Source organism: Ilyonectria robusta (genome assembly GCF_021365365.1).
Source record: "Ilyonectria robusta strain PMI_751 chromosome Unknown BGZ61scaffold_17, whole genome shotgun sequence".
In the NCBI taxonomy this organism is placed as follows: domain Eukaryota; kingdom Fungi; phylum Ascomycota; class Sordariomycetes; order Hypocreales; family Nectriaceae; genus Ilyonectria; species Ilyonectria robusta.
Genome location: NW_025764451.1, coordinates 47,997 through 66,378, shown reverse-complemented (window position 1 = coordinate 66,378; position 18,382 = coordinate 47,997). Strand labels below are relative to the sequence as shown.

Sequence of the window (18,382 nt, the reverse complement as noted above, 5' to 3'; positions counted from 1 at the left end):
CACTGAGAAAATACATGTTTCGTCTGCACCTGTTCTAACATTGTCTGAGTTCGTCAACCTCCCAGCGCTTTGTGGACATAACGTCTGGTATTATTTTGTAGTCCACTAATAGTGGCAGATATCGCCAATTTGGGTAATTTACGCCCTGTAGGTTTGGCTTGCACAAACTATTTGTCGATCATCTTTAGGCACACATGAGGCCAGTGTGGTGTACTCCATGTGTGAGGGAACCAGGTCCACGGCGATGCACCATGGTTACCCGAAACGTTAAACGTGGAGCTTTTGTGTGAGGGTGGAAGCGTCACCAGGATGATCACGACCGACAATGCAATCGAACGTAACCTTGCCACCTTGAAGGCCTGGGACGATGCGAAAAATCTCTCTCAAAAATGGAAAGAACGTTGAGGAGCTGTAAAGGTCCTTGAATTTTGTTGGCATCGCATGGAAATAGCCCGACCAGAATGGAACCCGTAGAGGTGGCCTTGAACCTTCAAGGTGTAGAGCTCATCATTATATAAACCTATCTGCATCTAGACCCCTCGACGGGATCCCTCCCTTTCACGGTACCCTCATCTAATTCACGGCTTGCATCTTTACCACTCGCCAGAGTCCCCACTCTGAGCCTCGGACAATGCCTCCGTATTCAAACATGGATCATCCGGAGCTGAGGCGACTGCGACGGTCACTCCCAGGGAGAGGGAGAGTGCACCCTCGACGGCAGCGCCACCAAGGGCAGCATCACATGCGCAGCGAGGAACAGGACCTGTCTGATGGATATACCGAATGCCCTTCTGTCCGTCAAGAGGAAGCTCCCGATCCGGGATATGTGTCGGCTTGCGATGTACACCAATCCTCCATCGATGCCATTGATGCACTAACCCGAGAGGTTGAGGGACGTCTGGCAAAAATCGAGAACCTCCTCGCATACATGCAAATAAGGTATGCTCCTTCTGTGTATTGTCATCGCCAGCTACTAATATATTGAATCAAGGAGTTTTAATATCGACATTCGTGCTAATAACTTCAAAGCCTTCCGCAAGCTGTTTTCAGCCGAGTTACAGCCATTGTATAATCCGAAAACTGGAAAACCAATTGACGGGTTTCCGCGTTCCATATGCGAGCTCGACACTCTCGATCGTATGCCAATCCTTTCTTCATATATTTCGGACGGTGCTGAATAGAAACTAGGTGAAACAGCCCACAAAATATTACATGCACTTCACGTCGCGTTTGATAAAGAGTCCCCCCTAGCTTGGCAGATGGAACTCATTCGGGAACAATGGCTGGGGTAATGACTCTCGGCCAGGGGTTTGGATGGTGAACCGCGGTTGTTAAGCCTGGATACCCAGGATATCCGTATATTTACGGCTGTTAATTATTTCTACTAATATCGGCGTGTTTATTCTTATGGCGAACCATGCATCTTACACTTCTCAGCTCAGTTCTGATGCGATGACTACTTTGCGTGAAATCAGAATCGACTTGTTTGAATCAATCATCTAATCTGTGTCCTCTTCATCAGAGCTCCATTCCCCCTCATCCCAATTCTCGTCCAGGATGCTCTTAAAAATTGGGATGGTAGCATCTACGTCCAGAAGGACAACAGGGAACTTGAAACCCACTTCCTTGAAGTCCTCGTTGGAATTTGAAACGGTTGAATCATCAGCTCCCACCTTGCCCCAAACGCCGCTCCTGAGAAGTCCAAATTGACTGCCTTGACCGGACTCGGGCGCTGCTTTCTTTCCATCACCCTTGGAGTTCTGGCTTGCTACTTGAGCAACACCCTGGAGCGAGCCCCAGTTACCAGCAACCCCGTCTTCTTTAGCTTCATCGCGCCAGAGCTCAAAGAACGGAAGGCCCATTTCCTGGTAAGTCTGGGCTGAGATTGGCGTCTTTGGTGGACCAAGCCCCGTTACCGTTTTGAAAGTGGTTGAATCGATAATCTGAATATTGAGAATCTTTGAGTTCGCCACGTCCCAGATAGCGGGATCGTACGTGTCTCTTTCGACGTGTTGAATTATGTTTCCTCCAGCACCAACTCCAAGGGCCGTAGGTCGAGGAGCCAGAGTCAATGTCACCACTTTGTTGGCATACGAGCGTGTATCCTCCGCTGTAGAAAATTGGTCAGAATAAGAAATTCCACACTGGAGCAGGGGATTATGATCGCTCACTATCTTCAACAATTTCTCCTTCACAAGTTAAGATTTGTTGCCAAACGGGAATGTGCAATTTCTCCGAAAGCTGTTCCTTCGCCATAGACATTTTCTCATGGCCTGAAAACCAGACTCTTTGTTCCTTACCCTGGTAAATAACTAGGATCGAATACCCACCTCCAGCTAGGCGGAGCACCAAGTGAACTGTCGATTCCTGCAAAGGTCAATGATTGCTTCACTGAGAGTTGATGGAACGGAAATTATTACCGCACGTATGCCATACTGAGCAAGTATTCGGTCTACTGGAATCAGCACATCTGGGTCAATGGTGTCGGCAACACTCACCTTCGTGCATTTGAGTGTTCGCGAAAATGAGCCGTTGTTGGTCTGGAGGTATGCCCGACTCGGCGTGAATTCGCTTCTTCAAACCGAGGACAGTTTGAAATGGTTCAACCTCCAAAACAAGTACGGCGCCCGTGAGGGTTTTGATAAATATCTGATACCTGCGATCGTGACTAGATGTAGGATTCGAGTCACACCAGACGGTGAAATCCGGCCGCGGGTATTTTTCTCGGGCGCTGCTGAATATGACTGTGTCGTCTGGCAGAAGGCCGTTTTCATCTATCACAAAGCCGCCAGACAGCTCAGGCGAAACGTCCTTTAAAATATCCTTGAGGTCGAGTATCGTCGAAGTTTCGCTCAATGCCAAGCAAATTGGTTTTGTCAATGTAGTCGAGCCTGTAGGTTTCACACAGCAAAACCTAGGATGCTTGACTAGTTCCGGTGAAGCCTAATTGAGTCAGTGAAAGTGGCATTTCCCATGTGATACCAGCAAGGGTGTGGCTTCCTGGTGTGCAAACTGGACTTACTAGGACAAGGATCCATTCGTGGTCCTCGGGATGGAGGCTGTTCTTGTTATGGAACTTATCCATGGGATCAAGCATATCCCTGGAGTGGAACTTGTCCTTGATCCATTGCATGGTATCCCAGCTCTCCACAGGTATCAGAGAAGCATTTTTGACTATTCCTTTCATACACAATATTCCATTGGGAAGCACAAGGCTCTCACGGACAGCATCTAGAACTCTATCCCACTCATCATCCTCATCACACTATTGACCTGTTAGCTTCTGAAGAAGGAGGAGAACTTATCAACGCCAGGCGACTTACAATAATGGACAATTTTTGAGCGTCACTTCCGGGATGGTGAAAAGCGAAATGCCAAATGGGAGCCTGCTTGAAATCGAGCTCAATCTCGACGCTGTTCGATTTTATCAACTTCTCCGGTGATTCAGCAAGCAGGTCTCGTACGAGCTTTGGGCGGTCCGGCAGCACTGAAAGTACATCTTTGACATGAATCGTGCCGTTGTTGTTCAACCCTAGCTCTTTGGGAGTTTTGAGGACGTTATAGAACTCAGCCGAGCCCCATTTCGTCCACGAATAGGACGTGATCTTTGAATCAGGATCAGCTTGATACACATCGGCTTCTGAAGACGCTGATATGATGTCCGTATCGAATTCTGGAATCAGCTGCAGTTGAAGTCCACCAACGGCATCCTGACCTGTGACTTGCCATTCTATCGTACCACCAATCGGTTGATCTTCACTCGCTACCGGATCCACACCTTCATTCTGCTGTTGATGGTCTTGAGCCATGTCTCGAGGTTTTGCCCGGGCTCTGCGCGGAGCCGTCATGCTAGTGGCTACAAACTGTTTAACAATGCCCGGACTGGTGGCTATACCATCGAGCCACGGTTGATCTGGGATAACAAGGTAGTCTTGATGAGAAGTGACTGAGTTTAAACGGCGGAGAAGAGTCGCCATATCAGACATGGTCCCGTCTCCGGTGATCCCGTTGACTCCTCCAAGGAACGGCCGCACAGCGTAGCGCTTTCCGCCACTTGGGTCAAAATTGATCCACATCGCTTCCATCTCTATTTTCCTTTGATCAGCGTTGTATAAGAGTCAATAAAAAGCATCAACATACGATACATTGGGATGAAAAGACCACCCTGGGCAACCGTAGACGTCGGCAATCGCTCACTGAAAGGCTGTATGTTGAAGATAGGGAATCGACCGAGTCCTGGCGGTAACTCGTACTTGGAGTTGTCTTCGGGGACCCGGATGGTTCTCATGAGCGATATTGTGAGGTTCGTACCCCCCTCTCTACCGACGTCGATGAACTCGGACGACACACTGTCAAAGGGATCAAGATGTGTAATTTCACCCTCTTCGTGATTGCGCAAGTTAGCAGTGACTGGATGAGGAAATACTTTGCTCATAAAAGATGCAATGGTCTGCTTTTTGTGTATTTTCAATCCCTTCTTCAGATCGTAGCATGGTCTTTCGGAGGTCACTTCGACAGGATGTGTGAATACATCCCGCCACGTTGTGTCAATTTCTGTGCCATAATCTGCAAACTTGAAGGTGGCCCAGTGCTTCAGATCTGGGAATAATGTCAGCATTTAGAACGCAGGGTTTACTCGAACTCGCATACCCGGTTTCTCGGAGAGCAGAATGCTCCCCAGACTTTCTAAAGGAGTGTCTGCGGGGACTATCAGGGTGTGAGAGAAGACTTCCTTCCCGTCCGCTCGCTTGTTGATTTTGTTACTCAGGCCGTTTATTCGAATGGAGATTGGCTCTTCTAAGACTTTCCGCTTGGTGAAGACCGCGGAAGCCGATCCGCGAACCGAAGATCGACGGATAATACTCTTCGAATTCAGGTCGCTAGCCCTGGTGTTCTGGGACGAGGAGCTAACGGAGGAGAGCTGGCAGAAATTGAGTTAGATGAACAAAACTTGCTTTAAAGCATAAGGGACACCTACAACGGTTTTGACAATGCTTGCGGTTCTCGATCGCGGTGGTGGCGGGCTTGGGGTTTCTTTGACAGGGAGCGTGATTTCTTGTCGCTTCTTGGCCGCTTTTTTCAGTGTTGCATTCGCTTCATTCGCTTCAGAGATGGCCCATTAGTCGTCGAACGCAACAGACAGGGGCATTAATGAACCATCTTACATTCTCTCTCATCACCCACTTGCGCAAGCTCCTTGATTGCTGCTTCAACCAAGAGGTAATTCTGGTTTTTGGAAGGATACTTGCATATACTGCGGTGATGGGCATTCAAAGGGAAAACCATCTCGTTTGCCACACCCAATACTGCGGAGTATTCGGGAACGATCTACTCCACCTATCAGTATGGTGTAATCGCCTTCAATGGGTATGGGGGTATGACAAGAGTAGTCCATGAATGCTCAGACTGCTGTTCAGTGAAGCTCATTATCTTCAAATCCGCGGCTCGATGCACAAATTGCTGAGATATATCGACAAGCACGGTTGATTTCTCTTCGAGATGGCCCAAAAGGGACTTTCGGATCCCTTGGCCTAGAGTGACGAGATTGACGACGTCCGAGAATACCTTTGCCCACGGGACGAGATCGGATCCTCTATGAGGAGTAGCCATAAAGGCAATCCCAATAGTTGATCGTCCAATGCTTCCGTAATGATCCCCAGCTTCGTGGGCAATGATCAGGGCCTGCCGGGTTAAAACTCCCCTTGAAGCAATGAGTCGGGTGTACATACCTTCTTCACAACGATGCCTCCCAGACTGTGAGCAACAAATACGATAGGTCTATCGTGTGACTACTTTTGTTAGCACAAATTTTACACCACCAGATAAATATGGCCGTACTTCAGTGCTCTTCCTAACCATCCTCAGGCGGTTCAACAAGTCTCTGGCAAAGCTGTCGATTCCTGCTTTTGATCGACTGAACGCCAATTTGGAATCGTATCCGAAGGTCATTATTCTGGATCCTGGAATTGCGTAGGGCAGAAAGTCCTCCAACCAGCACTTTCCTGTCTTTGAATCTGTCCATGTCTTCCTCGCACTGCCGTTCAGGCCATGGACTGCCACTATGCTGCAGGTTGGGTCAGTTTGAGGGTCGACGGGCCTGGAGATGAGACCTACTCCACATTTGCGTCCACTCGAGGCACCTCAGTGTCGGGTATCGGGTGGAGAATAAATAAGCCATGAGGCTCCAATTCAGTAACTTGTGGTTCAGGTTCTTCTGGTTCGATAGTTGCACCGCTCAGGCTTTCGGCCGCCTTTCTCGTTCCATCAGCTACCTGCTATTAAATGTCAGTATGTCCTGTCAGGGCAGTGGTAGCAAGGAGATTCTATCAGCGCTCGCGTACTTCTCCTTCGCGACTCTGTTCCCCAGGCTGCTGGATGGCTCGCGTCGAGTACTTCGCTGTCAACCTCTTCAGTAACCCCATACTTGCGACTCTGAGCTCAGGAAAAGAAGCGCCGTGATACCCAATTTTATGTTGTTTGATCTTGGTCGCTGGACTAAAAGGCGGGGGAATGCTGGTAGCCTAGTCTGTGAGGTATTAAAGCAGCTCGCCTTGTGAGACGGTGGCTGACACAGCCTACCTAATAAGTGCGGCTGAGTCGGACTTGACGTCACCAATGAGCATCTCGGCGCATCGACATGGGCTGAACCGACTGAAGCAAAGTCGAAAAAGATGTTGGAGGTTAGGATAAATCGGGTCGATGAATTGAATTGAGATCTAGGATAGTGGTGGCGCAGTACGTGAACGGGTTTCATTCACCCCTTTGACAGTGCTAAGGCAGCTTTCCTGTGCTGTCTTCACAGCTGCCGTTGGAAGTTGCGAGTGCAGGAATATTGGTGAATCTCACTCCGACTGTTGTACCTGGCACAGATCAACAATACTCTTTTTTTAGGCAAACGGGCGGGAATCCATGTACCATTAGCGCGACTCTATCATTCGCTGATACCTTTGTCCGGTTCATAAAATCCGCCTTAGCAATGTGAATGAGATGGCTCATTCATAGATACAGTCTCAGTGAGCGATGTGCAGAAGCCTGAAACAACGAGACTACCCATGTGCTTAAGTTAAGTTACATGGCAGCCGTGGGTATGCCCGATAAGGGAACCCATTAGGTGCTGTTGCCGAGTCGGCACCGAGTTCGGCAATAATTCTTAACACCGAATCGAATCGATATAGAAAGTAATTATAAAGGTCGCTACGGAAACATCTTCTTAGAAAATCACAGGATATACCGTTCTTTTATCTTCGACCATCAAAGCAAAACGTTACCATGCCAGAAGCCGCAGCTTCACTTTCTGGCGACCCCACCACGCCGAGCTACTACGGGCATGCAAAAACGGCATTACTCCTGTTGGACTTCCATTCCATGTTTGTTAAAATGGCTGGTGGGCCAAAGGCACCAGCGGCCTTAGAAATCGCGGCGCGGATGAGGACGTGGGCAAAGTCCCAGGGCATTGTTGTCATTCACGCTCTCATCAACGTGGACGCTGTCACATTTCCAACTTGCAAAGGCGCTGAAAGGTTGAGCAGTATTATGGGCGATATGAAATCAGGAGGTGTCGAAGAGCCGCCTCAGCTGCTTCAGGACTTCAGTCAGGATGAGCCTACATTCACAAGGACACCCGGGCATGTATCCGCTCTCAAGTCGCCTGGCCTCCAGGAGTTCTTGCATGAGAAGGGAATCAAGTCACTCATTCTCACCGGCCTAAGCACTTCGGGATGCGTGTTGAGAACAGCAATCACCGCAACGGACGCTGAATTTGTTGTGTCGGTCATTTCCGATGCGTGTGCCGATCGGGATCAGGATGTCCATGAAGTGGTAGTTGAGAAGTTGATACCGTCGAGGGGATATGTCACAACTGCTTCTGTGTTTCAGGAGGAATATGCTAAGGCCAGGACAAGGGATTAAATGATTCGATGGCTGATTTCTTTGTATTTCTTGGTTCTGCCCTTGGCCATAGTCTATCGGCTGCGCACGAGGAGCACGGTATGGCTGATCCACTGTTTCAGATGCTTACACCGCCACTGCATCAAATGACTACAACGTGCTTCGTATCTCCACATTGTGGCTTGACTCTTCCTGGACATTGTGCACTCCATCCGTTCTCGCACTGGTGACCTACGAACAGAATGATGGAGAGTTTGACACTCTAAATCCTGTCAATTGTCATTTCTCACCTTGGTGGAAAGGAGATTTGACTTCGGCGTTTTGTGGAGGATCGTGGCTGGACATACTCCCTCGGATTTGGTCCCTAAGTATTCATAAGTGTCTCGGCACGGTATCGAACTCAAGCTACTGTTATTTCACGGCCAAAAAGAATCCAGAGATAGAATAGGCTCTTTCCATTGCCAAGAAGGATTCGCACAATATCCCCACATCGGCTCTGGCGGAAGGGCGATCAGCAGTACACAATTGTCTCTCCTACACACCCTGACGGCCAACAACCCCCAAAAAGACAGCAAAAAGTAGGGCCTGGCCGGGGATTGAACCCGGGACCTGACACATTTTCTCTGGGAGAATGGGGATTAATTCCCGAAGCATCAATCACTGGAGGATTGTTAGAATTGAATGGGCGATATCTGCGTGGCGTTGAGGTAACTTACTACCGCTAGACCACCAGGCCGGTGTTGCTATGGAAACCATCCTTGGGGTATTTGGTCTATACTCTTACTGCTGGTCAATGTCCGAAGAGAGATTAAAGCGATGCAGTGGATAATTTACAGCTGTAGTAAATTTGGGTGCAATACGTAACAATAAGGACTGGGTAAGTGGGCGCCGAGATTAGTGTGTATTCAACTTCGTTTGCCGTCGCGCGTTGTGACCTTATCTCAGCTTTGGCTCGAGTTTTAGGGAGGGGTTTAAATTTATTTTCTTCGGAAGTACCCATTTGTGATGAACTGAATCTTTCCCAATCTAGGTCACGCAATTGCAAAGTCCTCCTTCTTCAGCCAACCCTCAGTAACACCGTCCTCGGCCTCGCCATCCATGAACCCATGCACATATGCGACAGCCACGAAGTGGTAAACAGTCCCGAGGTTGTTGTCGGTCTCATCTTCTTTAACCTTGCGAAGAATGACGGGGACTTTTCCACCATCCACAACCGCAACGATATCCCCTTCTTTGACATACGGACGCGTGAGAACATAAACTCCATTGTGGCACATGGCGAACATGAAGTCCTGTTTGTCGTAGGGCAACCTGGTGAGTTTAAGTTGTACTGGTCCATCGTCCACTTCGAAAGATGCCTCGCTCTCCCCCGCGTCATCATTGTAGGTGAAAGCAGATGTCGTGTTATTGCTAGCTGTGGAGCGACAAGTCCGAATTTCCTCTCCTGATTTAAGATCCCTTTCATTGGAGATAGTTAGTGCTGCAATTTCCGGTTTCAGTAGACGACGCATCCTTGGCGGTGATGTGCAATCCCTGGCCATGGTGCGCCAGAAGGCTTGAAACGCAGTTTCGGATAGTTTTGGCGCACCCACACCGAGGTTCGGCTCGTAAAGATAACGGCTAGTATCATCAAGAACATCTTTCTCCAGATAATTCTGCATGACTTGCGACGCCGACTCCCCACTATCAAAATCTTGGGGGCGTATGTGTCCGATGCATCCCACGGCGCTACCTCTGAGTACCAATGTCTCTTGACTGTTGCCAAGGAGTCGACATGGTACTTCGCAGTTTGCTTTCCCTGCATTGAATATATCGCGTTGTGCAAACAGGACTGAAACGGGTTGGGGGCTCGACTGCCTGTTGACGTTGAACTCGGCAGTCCAGGACGGCAGAGCCACAACGGGCTCACCCCTTGATGGCGACAACGCCCGGTCTCCAGGAGCGCAGAGTGCGAGGGGCCCTCTCGTTAACTCGAATGGACTTTGGCAAATGGGATCCAAATTCTCCGAGAGATTGATTAGCGAGGCAGTGACTTCCCTATATAGATCTCTGATAGATTTCGTATAGTCAACCTTGATGCCGTGGTCTTGGGTTACTAACCCAAGTAACGCGTAAATTCTGTCTCTCGGGTCTGTTGACTTCATGCGTCGGAATCGAGCCAGGACATCTATCAAGGTTGATGAACTTCCGTCCGCCGCGTGGCTCTTATCGAGACAAGCCTGTACTCTCTCACGCTGATCCTCGATTATTTTCACGTTGACGAAGCATTCTCGGAATACGTGATGATTGCTAGTCAGACCATATAAGTCGCCAACTGCGTGGAAGGCGTCGAAGTAGGGCTCATCTCTCAAAAATAAGGATAATGATTCCCATTCCAGTTCGGCTCCGTCACACACCAGGGTCAGACGCGGCGCGCAGGACAACTCCTGGACGATCCAAACGCGTTCCCAAAAGCACAACTCTTTGAAGAGCCAATTCAATTGTCTTGTTTCGCGGCGATCGACCTGCATTGTTGTCTCTGAAGTTCCGGGGGCTCTTGCCCTTTTACGTGACTTGTAGCGGCCCTCGAGGGACATCAGTGTTTGTGCGTCTCGGTGAACAATTCGGTCCATCAACTTCATTGCTTTGACAATCATTGGTTGATAGTAACCAAAATCTTCTTCGCTGCAATCAACATCCAATGTAGGTCCCACCCAGGCCAGGTCTCGCTGACACCGGGAATAGATCTTTCGCATGAGCGTGACCTGGTGGGCACGCTCCGCGGTGTCTAATTGATTAATGCAGAGGGCGTCAACCCAGAGTACTCTATCTCCGCCTTGATGTCTCAGGGTTGAAAGAGCGTATGCCAAGTTCGGGGTGACCCAAACCTCTTTGTTGTTGAGCCGAATCGGCATGCAGAAATTCGGGTCACCCCACACATAGGACAACGCTTCGTAGGACGGAATAGTCGGTGGGTTAATTGAAGGGGAAGCAAATCCGGTATGCAAGAGAGTGCATCGTAGGGTTGAATCAGCTACCAGCGGCGGGTGCAGAACTAGAAGGCGAACTTCCTCTTTGGTGACGTCGAGTGGTTTGTAAATTGACTTGGATATTGCCTCATCCATCATTGTGTCATTGGGGTTGACCCTATTATTGTGGTAATAGGGATAAACCTCACTATCGTGAGTAAAACCGGCATCCCCAGACATCTTGTTAACGTGGAGCAGAGGCTTGGGTGATACGGTGGAAGATAAGAACCAGATGCTCCAGTCTGGCGGAGTAAGTAGTGCGGAGTTGGTGTACACTTTAAAGCGACCCCGAAACAGTGTGTGATGAGCTTTGCAATTAAATGGCGCAGTTTTATTCTCACATGGGGTTCCATCAAGGCACCGGCTTATTCACATCGTGGCTGAGCATTGCAAGGCTTTCTCGAATATCCCTATTTGGACGAGGCAGCACGCAAGGCATACCACCCAGGTCATGCAAGGTCAGCATTTATCGCATTCATTTTGTACAATGCTCAAACAAACACAAGAAACCACAATCACTCACGTCACACTCGAAACATGAAGAAATGCGGTTATGGCGGTGCGTCCAATCACAACGATGTAACGGAAATGCATAAGATCATTGGGTCTTTTGGTAACAATGTCGTTTCTAAAATAGCGGCTGCTTTTTTCCACTGCTACGTATAGAATGCACAACGGGGGTCTGGCACTTCGGTTTGCTGGGACCGGAAGATCTAGCACCCTTATTTCAAGACCATGGTTCTCTTAAGATAGCAACTGAACTATGATTTACCTGGCTGTAGAATCTGTAGGTTCTCTTTCTTTCTGCCACCACACTATCTCAGTAATATTCAACTAGAATTGCTAATTGTACGTTCCATCCATGGTATTTCTTCTCATTTCATTTGAACCGTCCATCCCAAAAGCGAGACCTCTACTTGGACTCAGACTTCGCAACCTTCTCATTACTCGCATCATCGACTCCACTGGGCAGCTGGACATCATCAGCAAGCCCCTGCAGATCATCCTCGCCCATCTCTCCATCCCAACCGTTCGCGACGAGGTATGCGCGGAACCTCTCGTCGTTCTTGGACAGATCCTCGCCGGTGACATCAGGCACAAAGAAGTAGGTGACCAGGATACCAACGACACCGCAGATGGCAGCAATGATAAAGGTCCATTTCTTTCCGAGGTTGGTCTGAATCGGAGTGAAGGCCTGGGTTCCGATAGCGGCTCCAGTCTTGCCCAAGGCAGCGCTGATGCCGTAGCAAGTTCCACGGACACTGGTGGCGTAACTCTCAGATGAGAGAAGACCAAGCATATCACCAGGACCCATGTTGCCGGAGCTCTGCATGAGACCGTAAAAGATGACGAAAAGAGGCACAATCTTGATGATCTTGTCGTAGGCGCAGCCGATGATGAGTCCAAAGACGAGATAACCAGCAAAGCCGATCATCATTGTGTACTTCCGGCCAACGCGGTCACACATATAAGCACCCAGGAAAACACCAGGCAGCGCAAGTGCACCAAGCAACAGCTGCCACTCAGCCGTATGAAGCAGAGTGTTACCCCCAGTGGGCACCACGGAGGCCAGAATAGTTCCGGAGAAAACGCCGTTGGGGAAGGTGACAAAGTCGTAGAGGAACCAGGCGCCACACGTTCCGATAAGAGTCTTCCAGTAGTAACTCAGGACCAACTTATATGGTACATGCTTCTTGATGGCGCCGCGACGGTACAGCTTCGAGTTGAGCATGCGAATTCGGAAGTAGAAGACAGTCAGAGGCAGGAGGATACCAATGCCGAAACACACGCGCCACACGACATTGAGGTGGCCGGTACCGGCAGCTGAGAGTACAATCATGAAGACTGAAACAGCAAACGGCCCACCGAATGACAGAGGCAGGTTGGTGACGAGGATGAAGATGGGACCGCGGCGGTTGAGGGCACGCTCGTTGGCTGATTCAGAGGCAGAGACACTGCTAGCAGGATACTCGCCGCCTGTACCGAAACCAACAATACCACGGGCGACTGTCATCATCCAGAACATGCCTGAGACGGTGCTTCCATTGGATGCACAGGCCAAGATGCCGCCAAGGACGATGCAGAGCGTCGTGGCCACGATAGCTGTCTTGCGGCCCATGTAGTCGCAGGTGAGACCGATGACAACCTGACCAATAACCTCACCGACCAACAGAGCATTGGACACGCGAGTGCTGACAGTCGAATTGTATTCATCGGGATACTCTTTCCTGAACAGGACGTTGGACATGGTCATCAAGTTGTTCTGGTATCCGTCCGAGATGAGGGCTGCGCCAGCACACATGATGGTGAAGAGATCTGAGAGTTTTTGTTGGCTTGATAGCTCTGTTGGCAAACTCTCGGGGTCTGTGGGACTCGAGAGCTCCATGGTGCCTTTGTTGTCGGCATTGGAGATCTCGACAGTGTCCAACTGCTTCTCGGCCATTTTTGCTGATTCCCAGGAAAGGTCTGTCTCTCAATGAGGGGCAAAAGGTGTATTTACCGTCGATTGAATTTGAACCGTTGATACAAACAAGGAGAGAAGTGTGCGGCGTAGTGACTTGGCTGCTGGGTCTCGGTCAATGGCTCTAAGACAAGCGACTACTCTGGAGATCTTTATAGCACGCGACATCCTCACAAGCTCCTACACACTCAATCCCAAATCCTCATACCCACGTCTCTGGAACTCGTCGCCGGTGCCGATATGCCGTGCTCTGCAACCTTTGGCTCCCGTTCTGGCCAAGGTGACGACGTCAAGGTGGAACTGGATCCGGAGAACTGGTGCCAATGCCTGTCTCTTTCGGCGACCGGTATCCGAGTTGGCCTATTAAACGCTACATATGCGCCATGTGCCTTGGCCATCGGCCGAACTCCACATTTCGAGATCCACTACCGGCTCCGTATAAGTGCAAGGAGATAACAAAAGTGGTTCATATCCGCGACCAAAGACCCAAGTGAATGGGTTGACGGATCCCAATGCCTGCGATTTACTTCCCAAGTGGATAGGTTGGCCGTGAAAAGAAAGGACTCCCTATACGAAACCCACGTGGCGAGGCTCCCAAGCCTGTTCCTTGACGGTAAGATTTGTCTACATGACTCGTACGACCTCAAAGGAAGCAATGACGAATCAATAGGCCTGATTAAGTCCAGTCAGTCTGAAATTTCATGACCTTCGGCTTCATGATCCGAGTATTGACCGCACGTTTTTGGCTAGGATCCTGAAGCAAATAAACTCAACTCCTCTGGTGAAGTCTCACGGATCTCCAACCATGATGGAGCCCTACAAGATGCTTGATCAAAGCCATTCTAGATAGTGGAAAAACTCTGTTCAAGCACATGTCTGTGAATCTGTAACAATATTCAGAGGTGACATGGAATTGCAACCAAGAACGTGGGATCTGTTAGCAATTGATTTGGAAGGACAATCAATACGGAAGTAGACAAGACGTACATATTCTTTGAGGCATTTCTAAAATACGTGAAATAAGTCTGTGAGATAATAAACATAAGAGTACTTTGTGGATTACGCACCTATTTTGTGGAAAGGCGACCCGAATACCTGCTTCTTCGGGATGCAGATCAGTCGTAAATGGCAGTTGTTGAGGCCAACTGCAACTTCCATTACCCACCAACTCACGGCATTATTTTCATTTGATCATTCCCAGCTACCATTCTCTCCTTTTCGCCACCTATTCATGCTGATCTCACATTACTCAATAGCCTAGTTCTTAGATGCGTCGGTTTCCTCAGTGTTCCCGATGTGGCTCTCACTGCCGAGTCGTGAATCAACATCACTTGGGGTGTTTGCGTTTTAATTCCCCATTCCAATGCTTGTTTTGGTTCCGGAGATGAAAGCCATAAGCTTTAGACGGTAGATGTTGGCCGTGTTTTCTGGAGGGGAGGCAACCGTCATGACATGGTAATATATTTGGCAGCCCACGGTTTTGCTAACTTCAACCGGCACAAGTTACATAGTCAAATACCTGTCACATATATCGGGATATCGGATTCCGGATGTATCATGCTATTGAAGCTTTCTTCCTTCATCATAGGCGTCCATCGCCACCTGCCTCGTCATCGGCCTCGTCACCGATCTCATGATAGTCCTAGCTTTTCCTTGATTTTATCAATAGCTAGCTGAAGCCAAGGACTCCGGACCATCCGGAGCCTCTCGGCCGTCCGAGGTCATCCGAGGTCATCTTCATCTATAAGACTGACCTAGCAGACCTCTATTAGATAGGAAGAATAGCAAGAGCTTCTCACACATATGATCCTATCCATCTGCTAGATGCAACAATACCCAGACCAGGTAACGGTCAATCGTCATCTTTTGAACCAGAGGCGATATCCTGACAATAAAACCACAACCGTCAAGAGAGCCAGGGTCATACATATGCCGGTTGCTTTGCCTTTCTTTACCATTCGCGTGATGACGCAGTTTTTCCGCAATGCCAATAGCTCACCGTGATCTAACGAAGCATTGCATCTGCAACCAACAAACCAAATGTCAACAACGCTCAATCCCTTAAACCGCAAGTGCAAACAGCCACTCCAATCTGTATAGCTGCCACCAGCTCCTCTATCCACAGCTCCAGAGAAAGCGCAAATAAGAGGTCTGGCCTTTCCAAAGTCGCCTGTCATCCATTCTCAATGATAGGGAAGAATGGATGACAGTCTTCAACTCCCCGATAGACTCCGCCTAACAGAAAATGCACTGCGTGTTTTATAAACATCATGGATAGTTTTACGTTTCAAGCTTCTGTCTTCAAATCAAATTATTTGAATCGTTACTCTGTACAGCAAATGGATATAACTGAAAGAGCAATATCAGCAGCTAATCATATTCTACTTCTGTCTCTAACCCTACTGCTCCTTTGCCTTCTGCATCTGTTCAGTATATGCCTTTCCTGCCTTAAGCCACCATGCCCCAACCAAGATCAACAGTCCTCCCACGACGACGCAGGTATAGTTCATGTTCTGCACCGTCACTGGCTGAACGTAGGGGAATGAGAAAAACACGATGGCAAAGGTAAGCCAGGCCACAGTAACGGCATTGACGAATGGTCCAAGCTTGGGTCCCATATGGAAGACACCTCTATGCATGTTCTTCCGGCCGGTCAGTAGGTTAGTCAGAATGGGAAACATGTATGAAATGTTGTTGACGGTGACAGCGGTTCCAAGCAGGGAGTTAAAGGCAGTCGTGGAACCGAGGTAGAGACAACCCAAAGCGGCGATGATGGCAGTGACGGCAATTTGGGAGTAAAGGGGAACTTGGTGACGAAGATCAACTTTAGACCAGCTAAAAGAAGGGAAAGTCAGTAGATATCCTCTTGGCTATTTCGACATCCCTTTACTCACATCTTCGACAGAGGAATGGCGCCATCTCGGGAAAACGCCCAGAAGACGCGACCTGTGCTCAGCTGGGAGCTAATGACACAGGGCCCGAGAGCAACAAAGAGAATAAAGGTCAGGCCGAAAGCACCACCTGCCTTTTGCGTCACTTGTCGGAAGAGCTCTGCCAGGGGCAGGCCGGTATTGGTGCTAGTGAGGGCATCGAAATCCTGGATGGAGAACATGAGGCTGATAAGGTAAGTAATACCGGTGCAAAAGGCAATGATGAGGGTGATTGCGATTGCCAACGGGGCATTTCGGGACGGCTTAATGAGAGCACAGGTTAGCCAGCCTCGATCTTGTCAGTGGTCACATTCAACTCACATTCGGCATCTCCTCAGTGATGTGAGTGATTCCGTCCAGTCCACCAAGACTGTACAAAGGGTTCACAAGGCCCGTGATGAAGCAAATACCCTGGTTCTTCCAGCCCGTGTTGTTGATCCAGGTGGTGAAGACGAAATCGGCGTTGCGGTAGGTCGGCGCGCATGCAACAACGGTGATGAGAACGACCAGCCAGCCGATCTGGAGGTAGAACAGCGAGAACCTGTTGAGCGCTGGAATGATTCTGTTTCCGAACATGACGACGGCGGCTGTGAGCAGGTTCAGGCCCTGATAGACAATAAAAGTCTGCCATGTCTTAATCTCTAGGTCTTCAATGTACAGAGCAATGAGAGCCATCAAAATTTGGGCATAGATGATGTTGGTTGACGCGGTGGTGAAGATCCCTACTCAGCAGTCAGTTTGGTGATGCTTCAGCGTCCATGTGGGGCCTCTTACAGCCCAGCACGCTGAACCAGCCAGTGAAGAAGCTCAAGATGCCCGTCCATTTTCGCGGCGCAACGGCGGCGATCCAATGGTACATGCCACCGGACGTCGGGTACGACGAGACGAACTCGGCCAGAGAAGCGCCCAGGAAGCATTGCAAAAAGGTGACGAGGATGAAGCCGTAAATGACTGCTCCGGGTCCACCGGCTCCGATCTCCGTGATCAGACCCAGTCCCAAGCCCGTCCACGAAATGGTCGTGGTAGAGGCCAGGCCGATGAGACTAAGCATACTGAAGTGGCGCTTGAGTTCCTGCGTGTGGCCTTAGGGGGTGGCGCGCGAGAGAAATTAGCAAAGGATCACCAAAAGGAAAGCTGGAATGCGCTGAGAGACATCGACTCACCCATCTGCGCGAGACGAAGCTCGTCGGCATTCATCTCCGTCTTGCCCTCTGCGCCATGTGGCGTGTCCGTGTCGTTGGAGCCCATTGTGTGTGACCAGAATTGACGATTCGCAATAGGCAGGGTCCAGGTTGAAGGTCGCAAGGACAAGAGCAGCACGAGTGTCTTTCTACGATTCTACCGTTTGTACCCCGCCGAGAAGCACGGATCGCAGGTTGTCGAATATATAACCTCGTTCGTACTCCAGATTTCGGCGTCAGGATGGTGTGCCGAAACGGGGAGCTGGAACCGTTCTCCACCCCCGAATCCCTGACTGATAACCCTACACCGCAGAGTGCCGGAGGCAGGGCGTCAAGTGATTTGGCAGCCAGAGCCAGAGCCCTGTCGCTCTGCTGCTGTCGTGTGATCGACGTCGTTATCTGGCTAATGTGGCCCGGCGAGCTTCGGGGAATGCCAGCGGGAATCCGGTGAACCCGGACCGGCTGCAGAGAGGCTGGTGATTGACGGGGATCATTGAAGAGCCCAGTATCCCTGCTCAATTGGCTAGGGCGTGCGAAGTGCTCCGCGTTCATTGTAACATCAATTCAATTAACAGGCGCTGAATCTGGACACCATGTCGCGTCGCGTCCAGGCGTCGCGTCTCGCACCGAAATGCTATTCATTCTCAGCCTTGCAACCCAACGGAATGAGGATAATTTTCGGTACAGTTTTAAGCGTAAATTGCATGCTTGTGCTGATTTCGATTCAGCGTCGCAGAAGAGGCCAGCGTAGCGCCACGCATTAGTTCGGTGTTCGCTGTGACCCAGTGCTCTCGGGTCTGTGTTGCCAGTAGATCAGGGCGACAAGGCGGCATAGTAGAACATGATTGTAAAAGCATAGACTCACCCAGGGTTCTATATTCTAGTTTATAGATGCATTTGCAGAGGATCTTGCCA

General features: G+C 49.7%; 6 protein-coding genes across 6 annotated transcripts; 2 read left to right on the top strand and 4 right to left on the bottom strand.

Moving 5' to 3' along the window:
- Positions 1-568: 568 nt before the first annotated feature.
- BGZ61DRAFT_520034 (uncharacterized protein) lies at positions 569-1,181 on the top strand (the record flags this gene model as incomplete). Its single annotated transcript, XM_046252428.1, has 2 exons — positions 569-939; positions 992-1,181. Exons 1-2 carry the CDS (start codon positions 632-634, stop codon positions 1,179-1,181), a joined length of 498 nt encoding a protein of 165 aa, XP_046100968.1. The 5' UTR covers positions 569-631.
- Positions 1,182-1,397: 216 nt separating this feature from the next.
- BGZ61DRAFT_395314 (uncharacterized protein) lies at positions 1,398-6,504 on the bottom strand. Its single transcript, XM_046242922.1, has 15 exons — positions 6,342-6,504; positions 6,115-6,275; positions 5,839-6,064; positions 5,730-5,789; positions 5,383-5,682; positions 5,166-5,328; positions 4,979-5,103; positions 4,651-4,921; positions 4,141-4,599; positions 3,324-4,087; positions 3,023-3,265; positions 2,499-2,943; positions 2,421-2,452; positions 2,172-2,367; positions 1,398-2,110 (listed from the first exon to the last, which is right to left on the bottom strand). The coding sequence occupies exons 1-15, from the start codon at positions 6,420-6,422 to the stop codon at positions 1,500-1,502; spliced, it is 4,137 nt and encodes a 1,378-aa protein (XP_046100967.1). The 5' UTR covers positions 6,423-6,504; the 3' UTR covers positions 1,398-1,499.
- Positions 6,505-7,269: 765 nt separating this feature from the next.
- BGZ61DRAFT_550839 (Isochorismatase-like protein) lies at positions 7,270-7,908 on the top strand (the record flags this gene model as incomplete). Its single annotated transcript, XM_046255485.1, has 1 exon — positions 7,270-7,908. One exon carries the CDS (start codon positions 7,270-7,272, stop codon positions 7,906-7,908), a length of 639 nt encoding a protein of 212 aa, XP_046100966.1.
- Positions 7,909-8,918: 1,010 nt separating this feature from the next.
- On the bottom strand, positions 8,919-11,075 carry BGZ61DRAFT_358961 (heterokaryon incompatibility protein-domain-containing protein; the record flags this gene model as incomplete). Its single annotated transcript, XM_046241021.1, has 1 exon — positions 8,919-11,075. One exon carries the CDS (start codon positions 11,073-11,075, stop codon positions 8,919-8,921), a length of 2,157 nt encoding a protein of 718 aa, XP_046100965.1.
- Positions 11,076-11,808: 733 nt separating this feature from the next.
- On the bottom strand, positions 11,809-13,281 carry BGZ61DRAFT_496129 (major facilitator superfamily domain-containing protein; the record flags this gene model as incomplete). The annotated part of the gene is made up of 1 exon (XM_046250978.1): positions 11,809-13,281. The coding sequence occupies one exon, from the start codon at positions 13,279-13,281 to the stop codon at positions 11,809-11,811; it is 1,473 nt and encodes a 490-aa protein (XP_046100964.1).
- A 2,332-nt stretch (positions 13,282-15,613) lies between these two features.
- BGZ61DRAFT_456330 (amino acid permease) lies at positions 15,614-17,851 on the bottom strand. Its single transcript, XM_046246502.1, has 5 exons — positions 17,450-17,851; positions 17,061-17,369; positions 16,608-17,008; positions 16,251-16,549; positions 15,614-16,191 (listed from the first exon to the last, which is right to left on the bottom strand). Exons 1-5 carry the CDS (start codon positions 17,532-17,534, stop codon positions 15,756-15,758), a joined length of 1,530 nt encoding a protein of 509 aa, XP_046100963.1. The 5' UTR covers positions 17,535-17,851; the 3' UTR covers positions 15,614-15,755.
- Between the last annotated feature and the right edge of the window lie 531 nt (positions 17,852-18,382).

Coding starts and splice junctions, on each gene's coding strand:
- BGZ61DRAFT_395314 (XM_046242922.1), bottom strand. CDS start 6,422: ATGGGGTTACTGAAGAGGTTGACAGCGAAGTACTCGACGCGAGCCATC. Junction 5,683..5,729: donor GAGGCATCGTTGTGAAGAAG/GTATGTACACCC, acceptor TTAACCCGGCAG/GCCCTGATCATTGCCCACGA. Junction 2,368..2,420: donor CTCAGTATGGCATACGTGCG/GTAATAATTTCC, acceptor TGACCTTTGCAG/GAATCGACAGTTCACTTGGT.
- BGZ61DRAFT_456330 (XM_046246502.1), bottom strand. CDS start 17,534: ATGGGCTCCAACGACACGGACACGCCACATGGCGCAGAGGGCAAGACG. Junction 16,550..16,607: donor TCACTGAGGAGATGCCGAAT/GTGAGTTGAATG, acceptor GCTCTCATTAAG/CCGTCCCGAAATGCCCCGTT. Junction 16,192..16,250: donor GCCATTCCTCTGTCGAAGAT/GTGAGTAAAGGG, acceptor CCCTTCTTTTAG/CTGGTCTAAAGTTGATCTTC.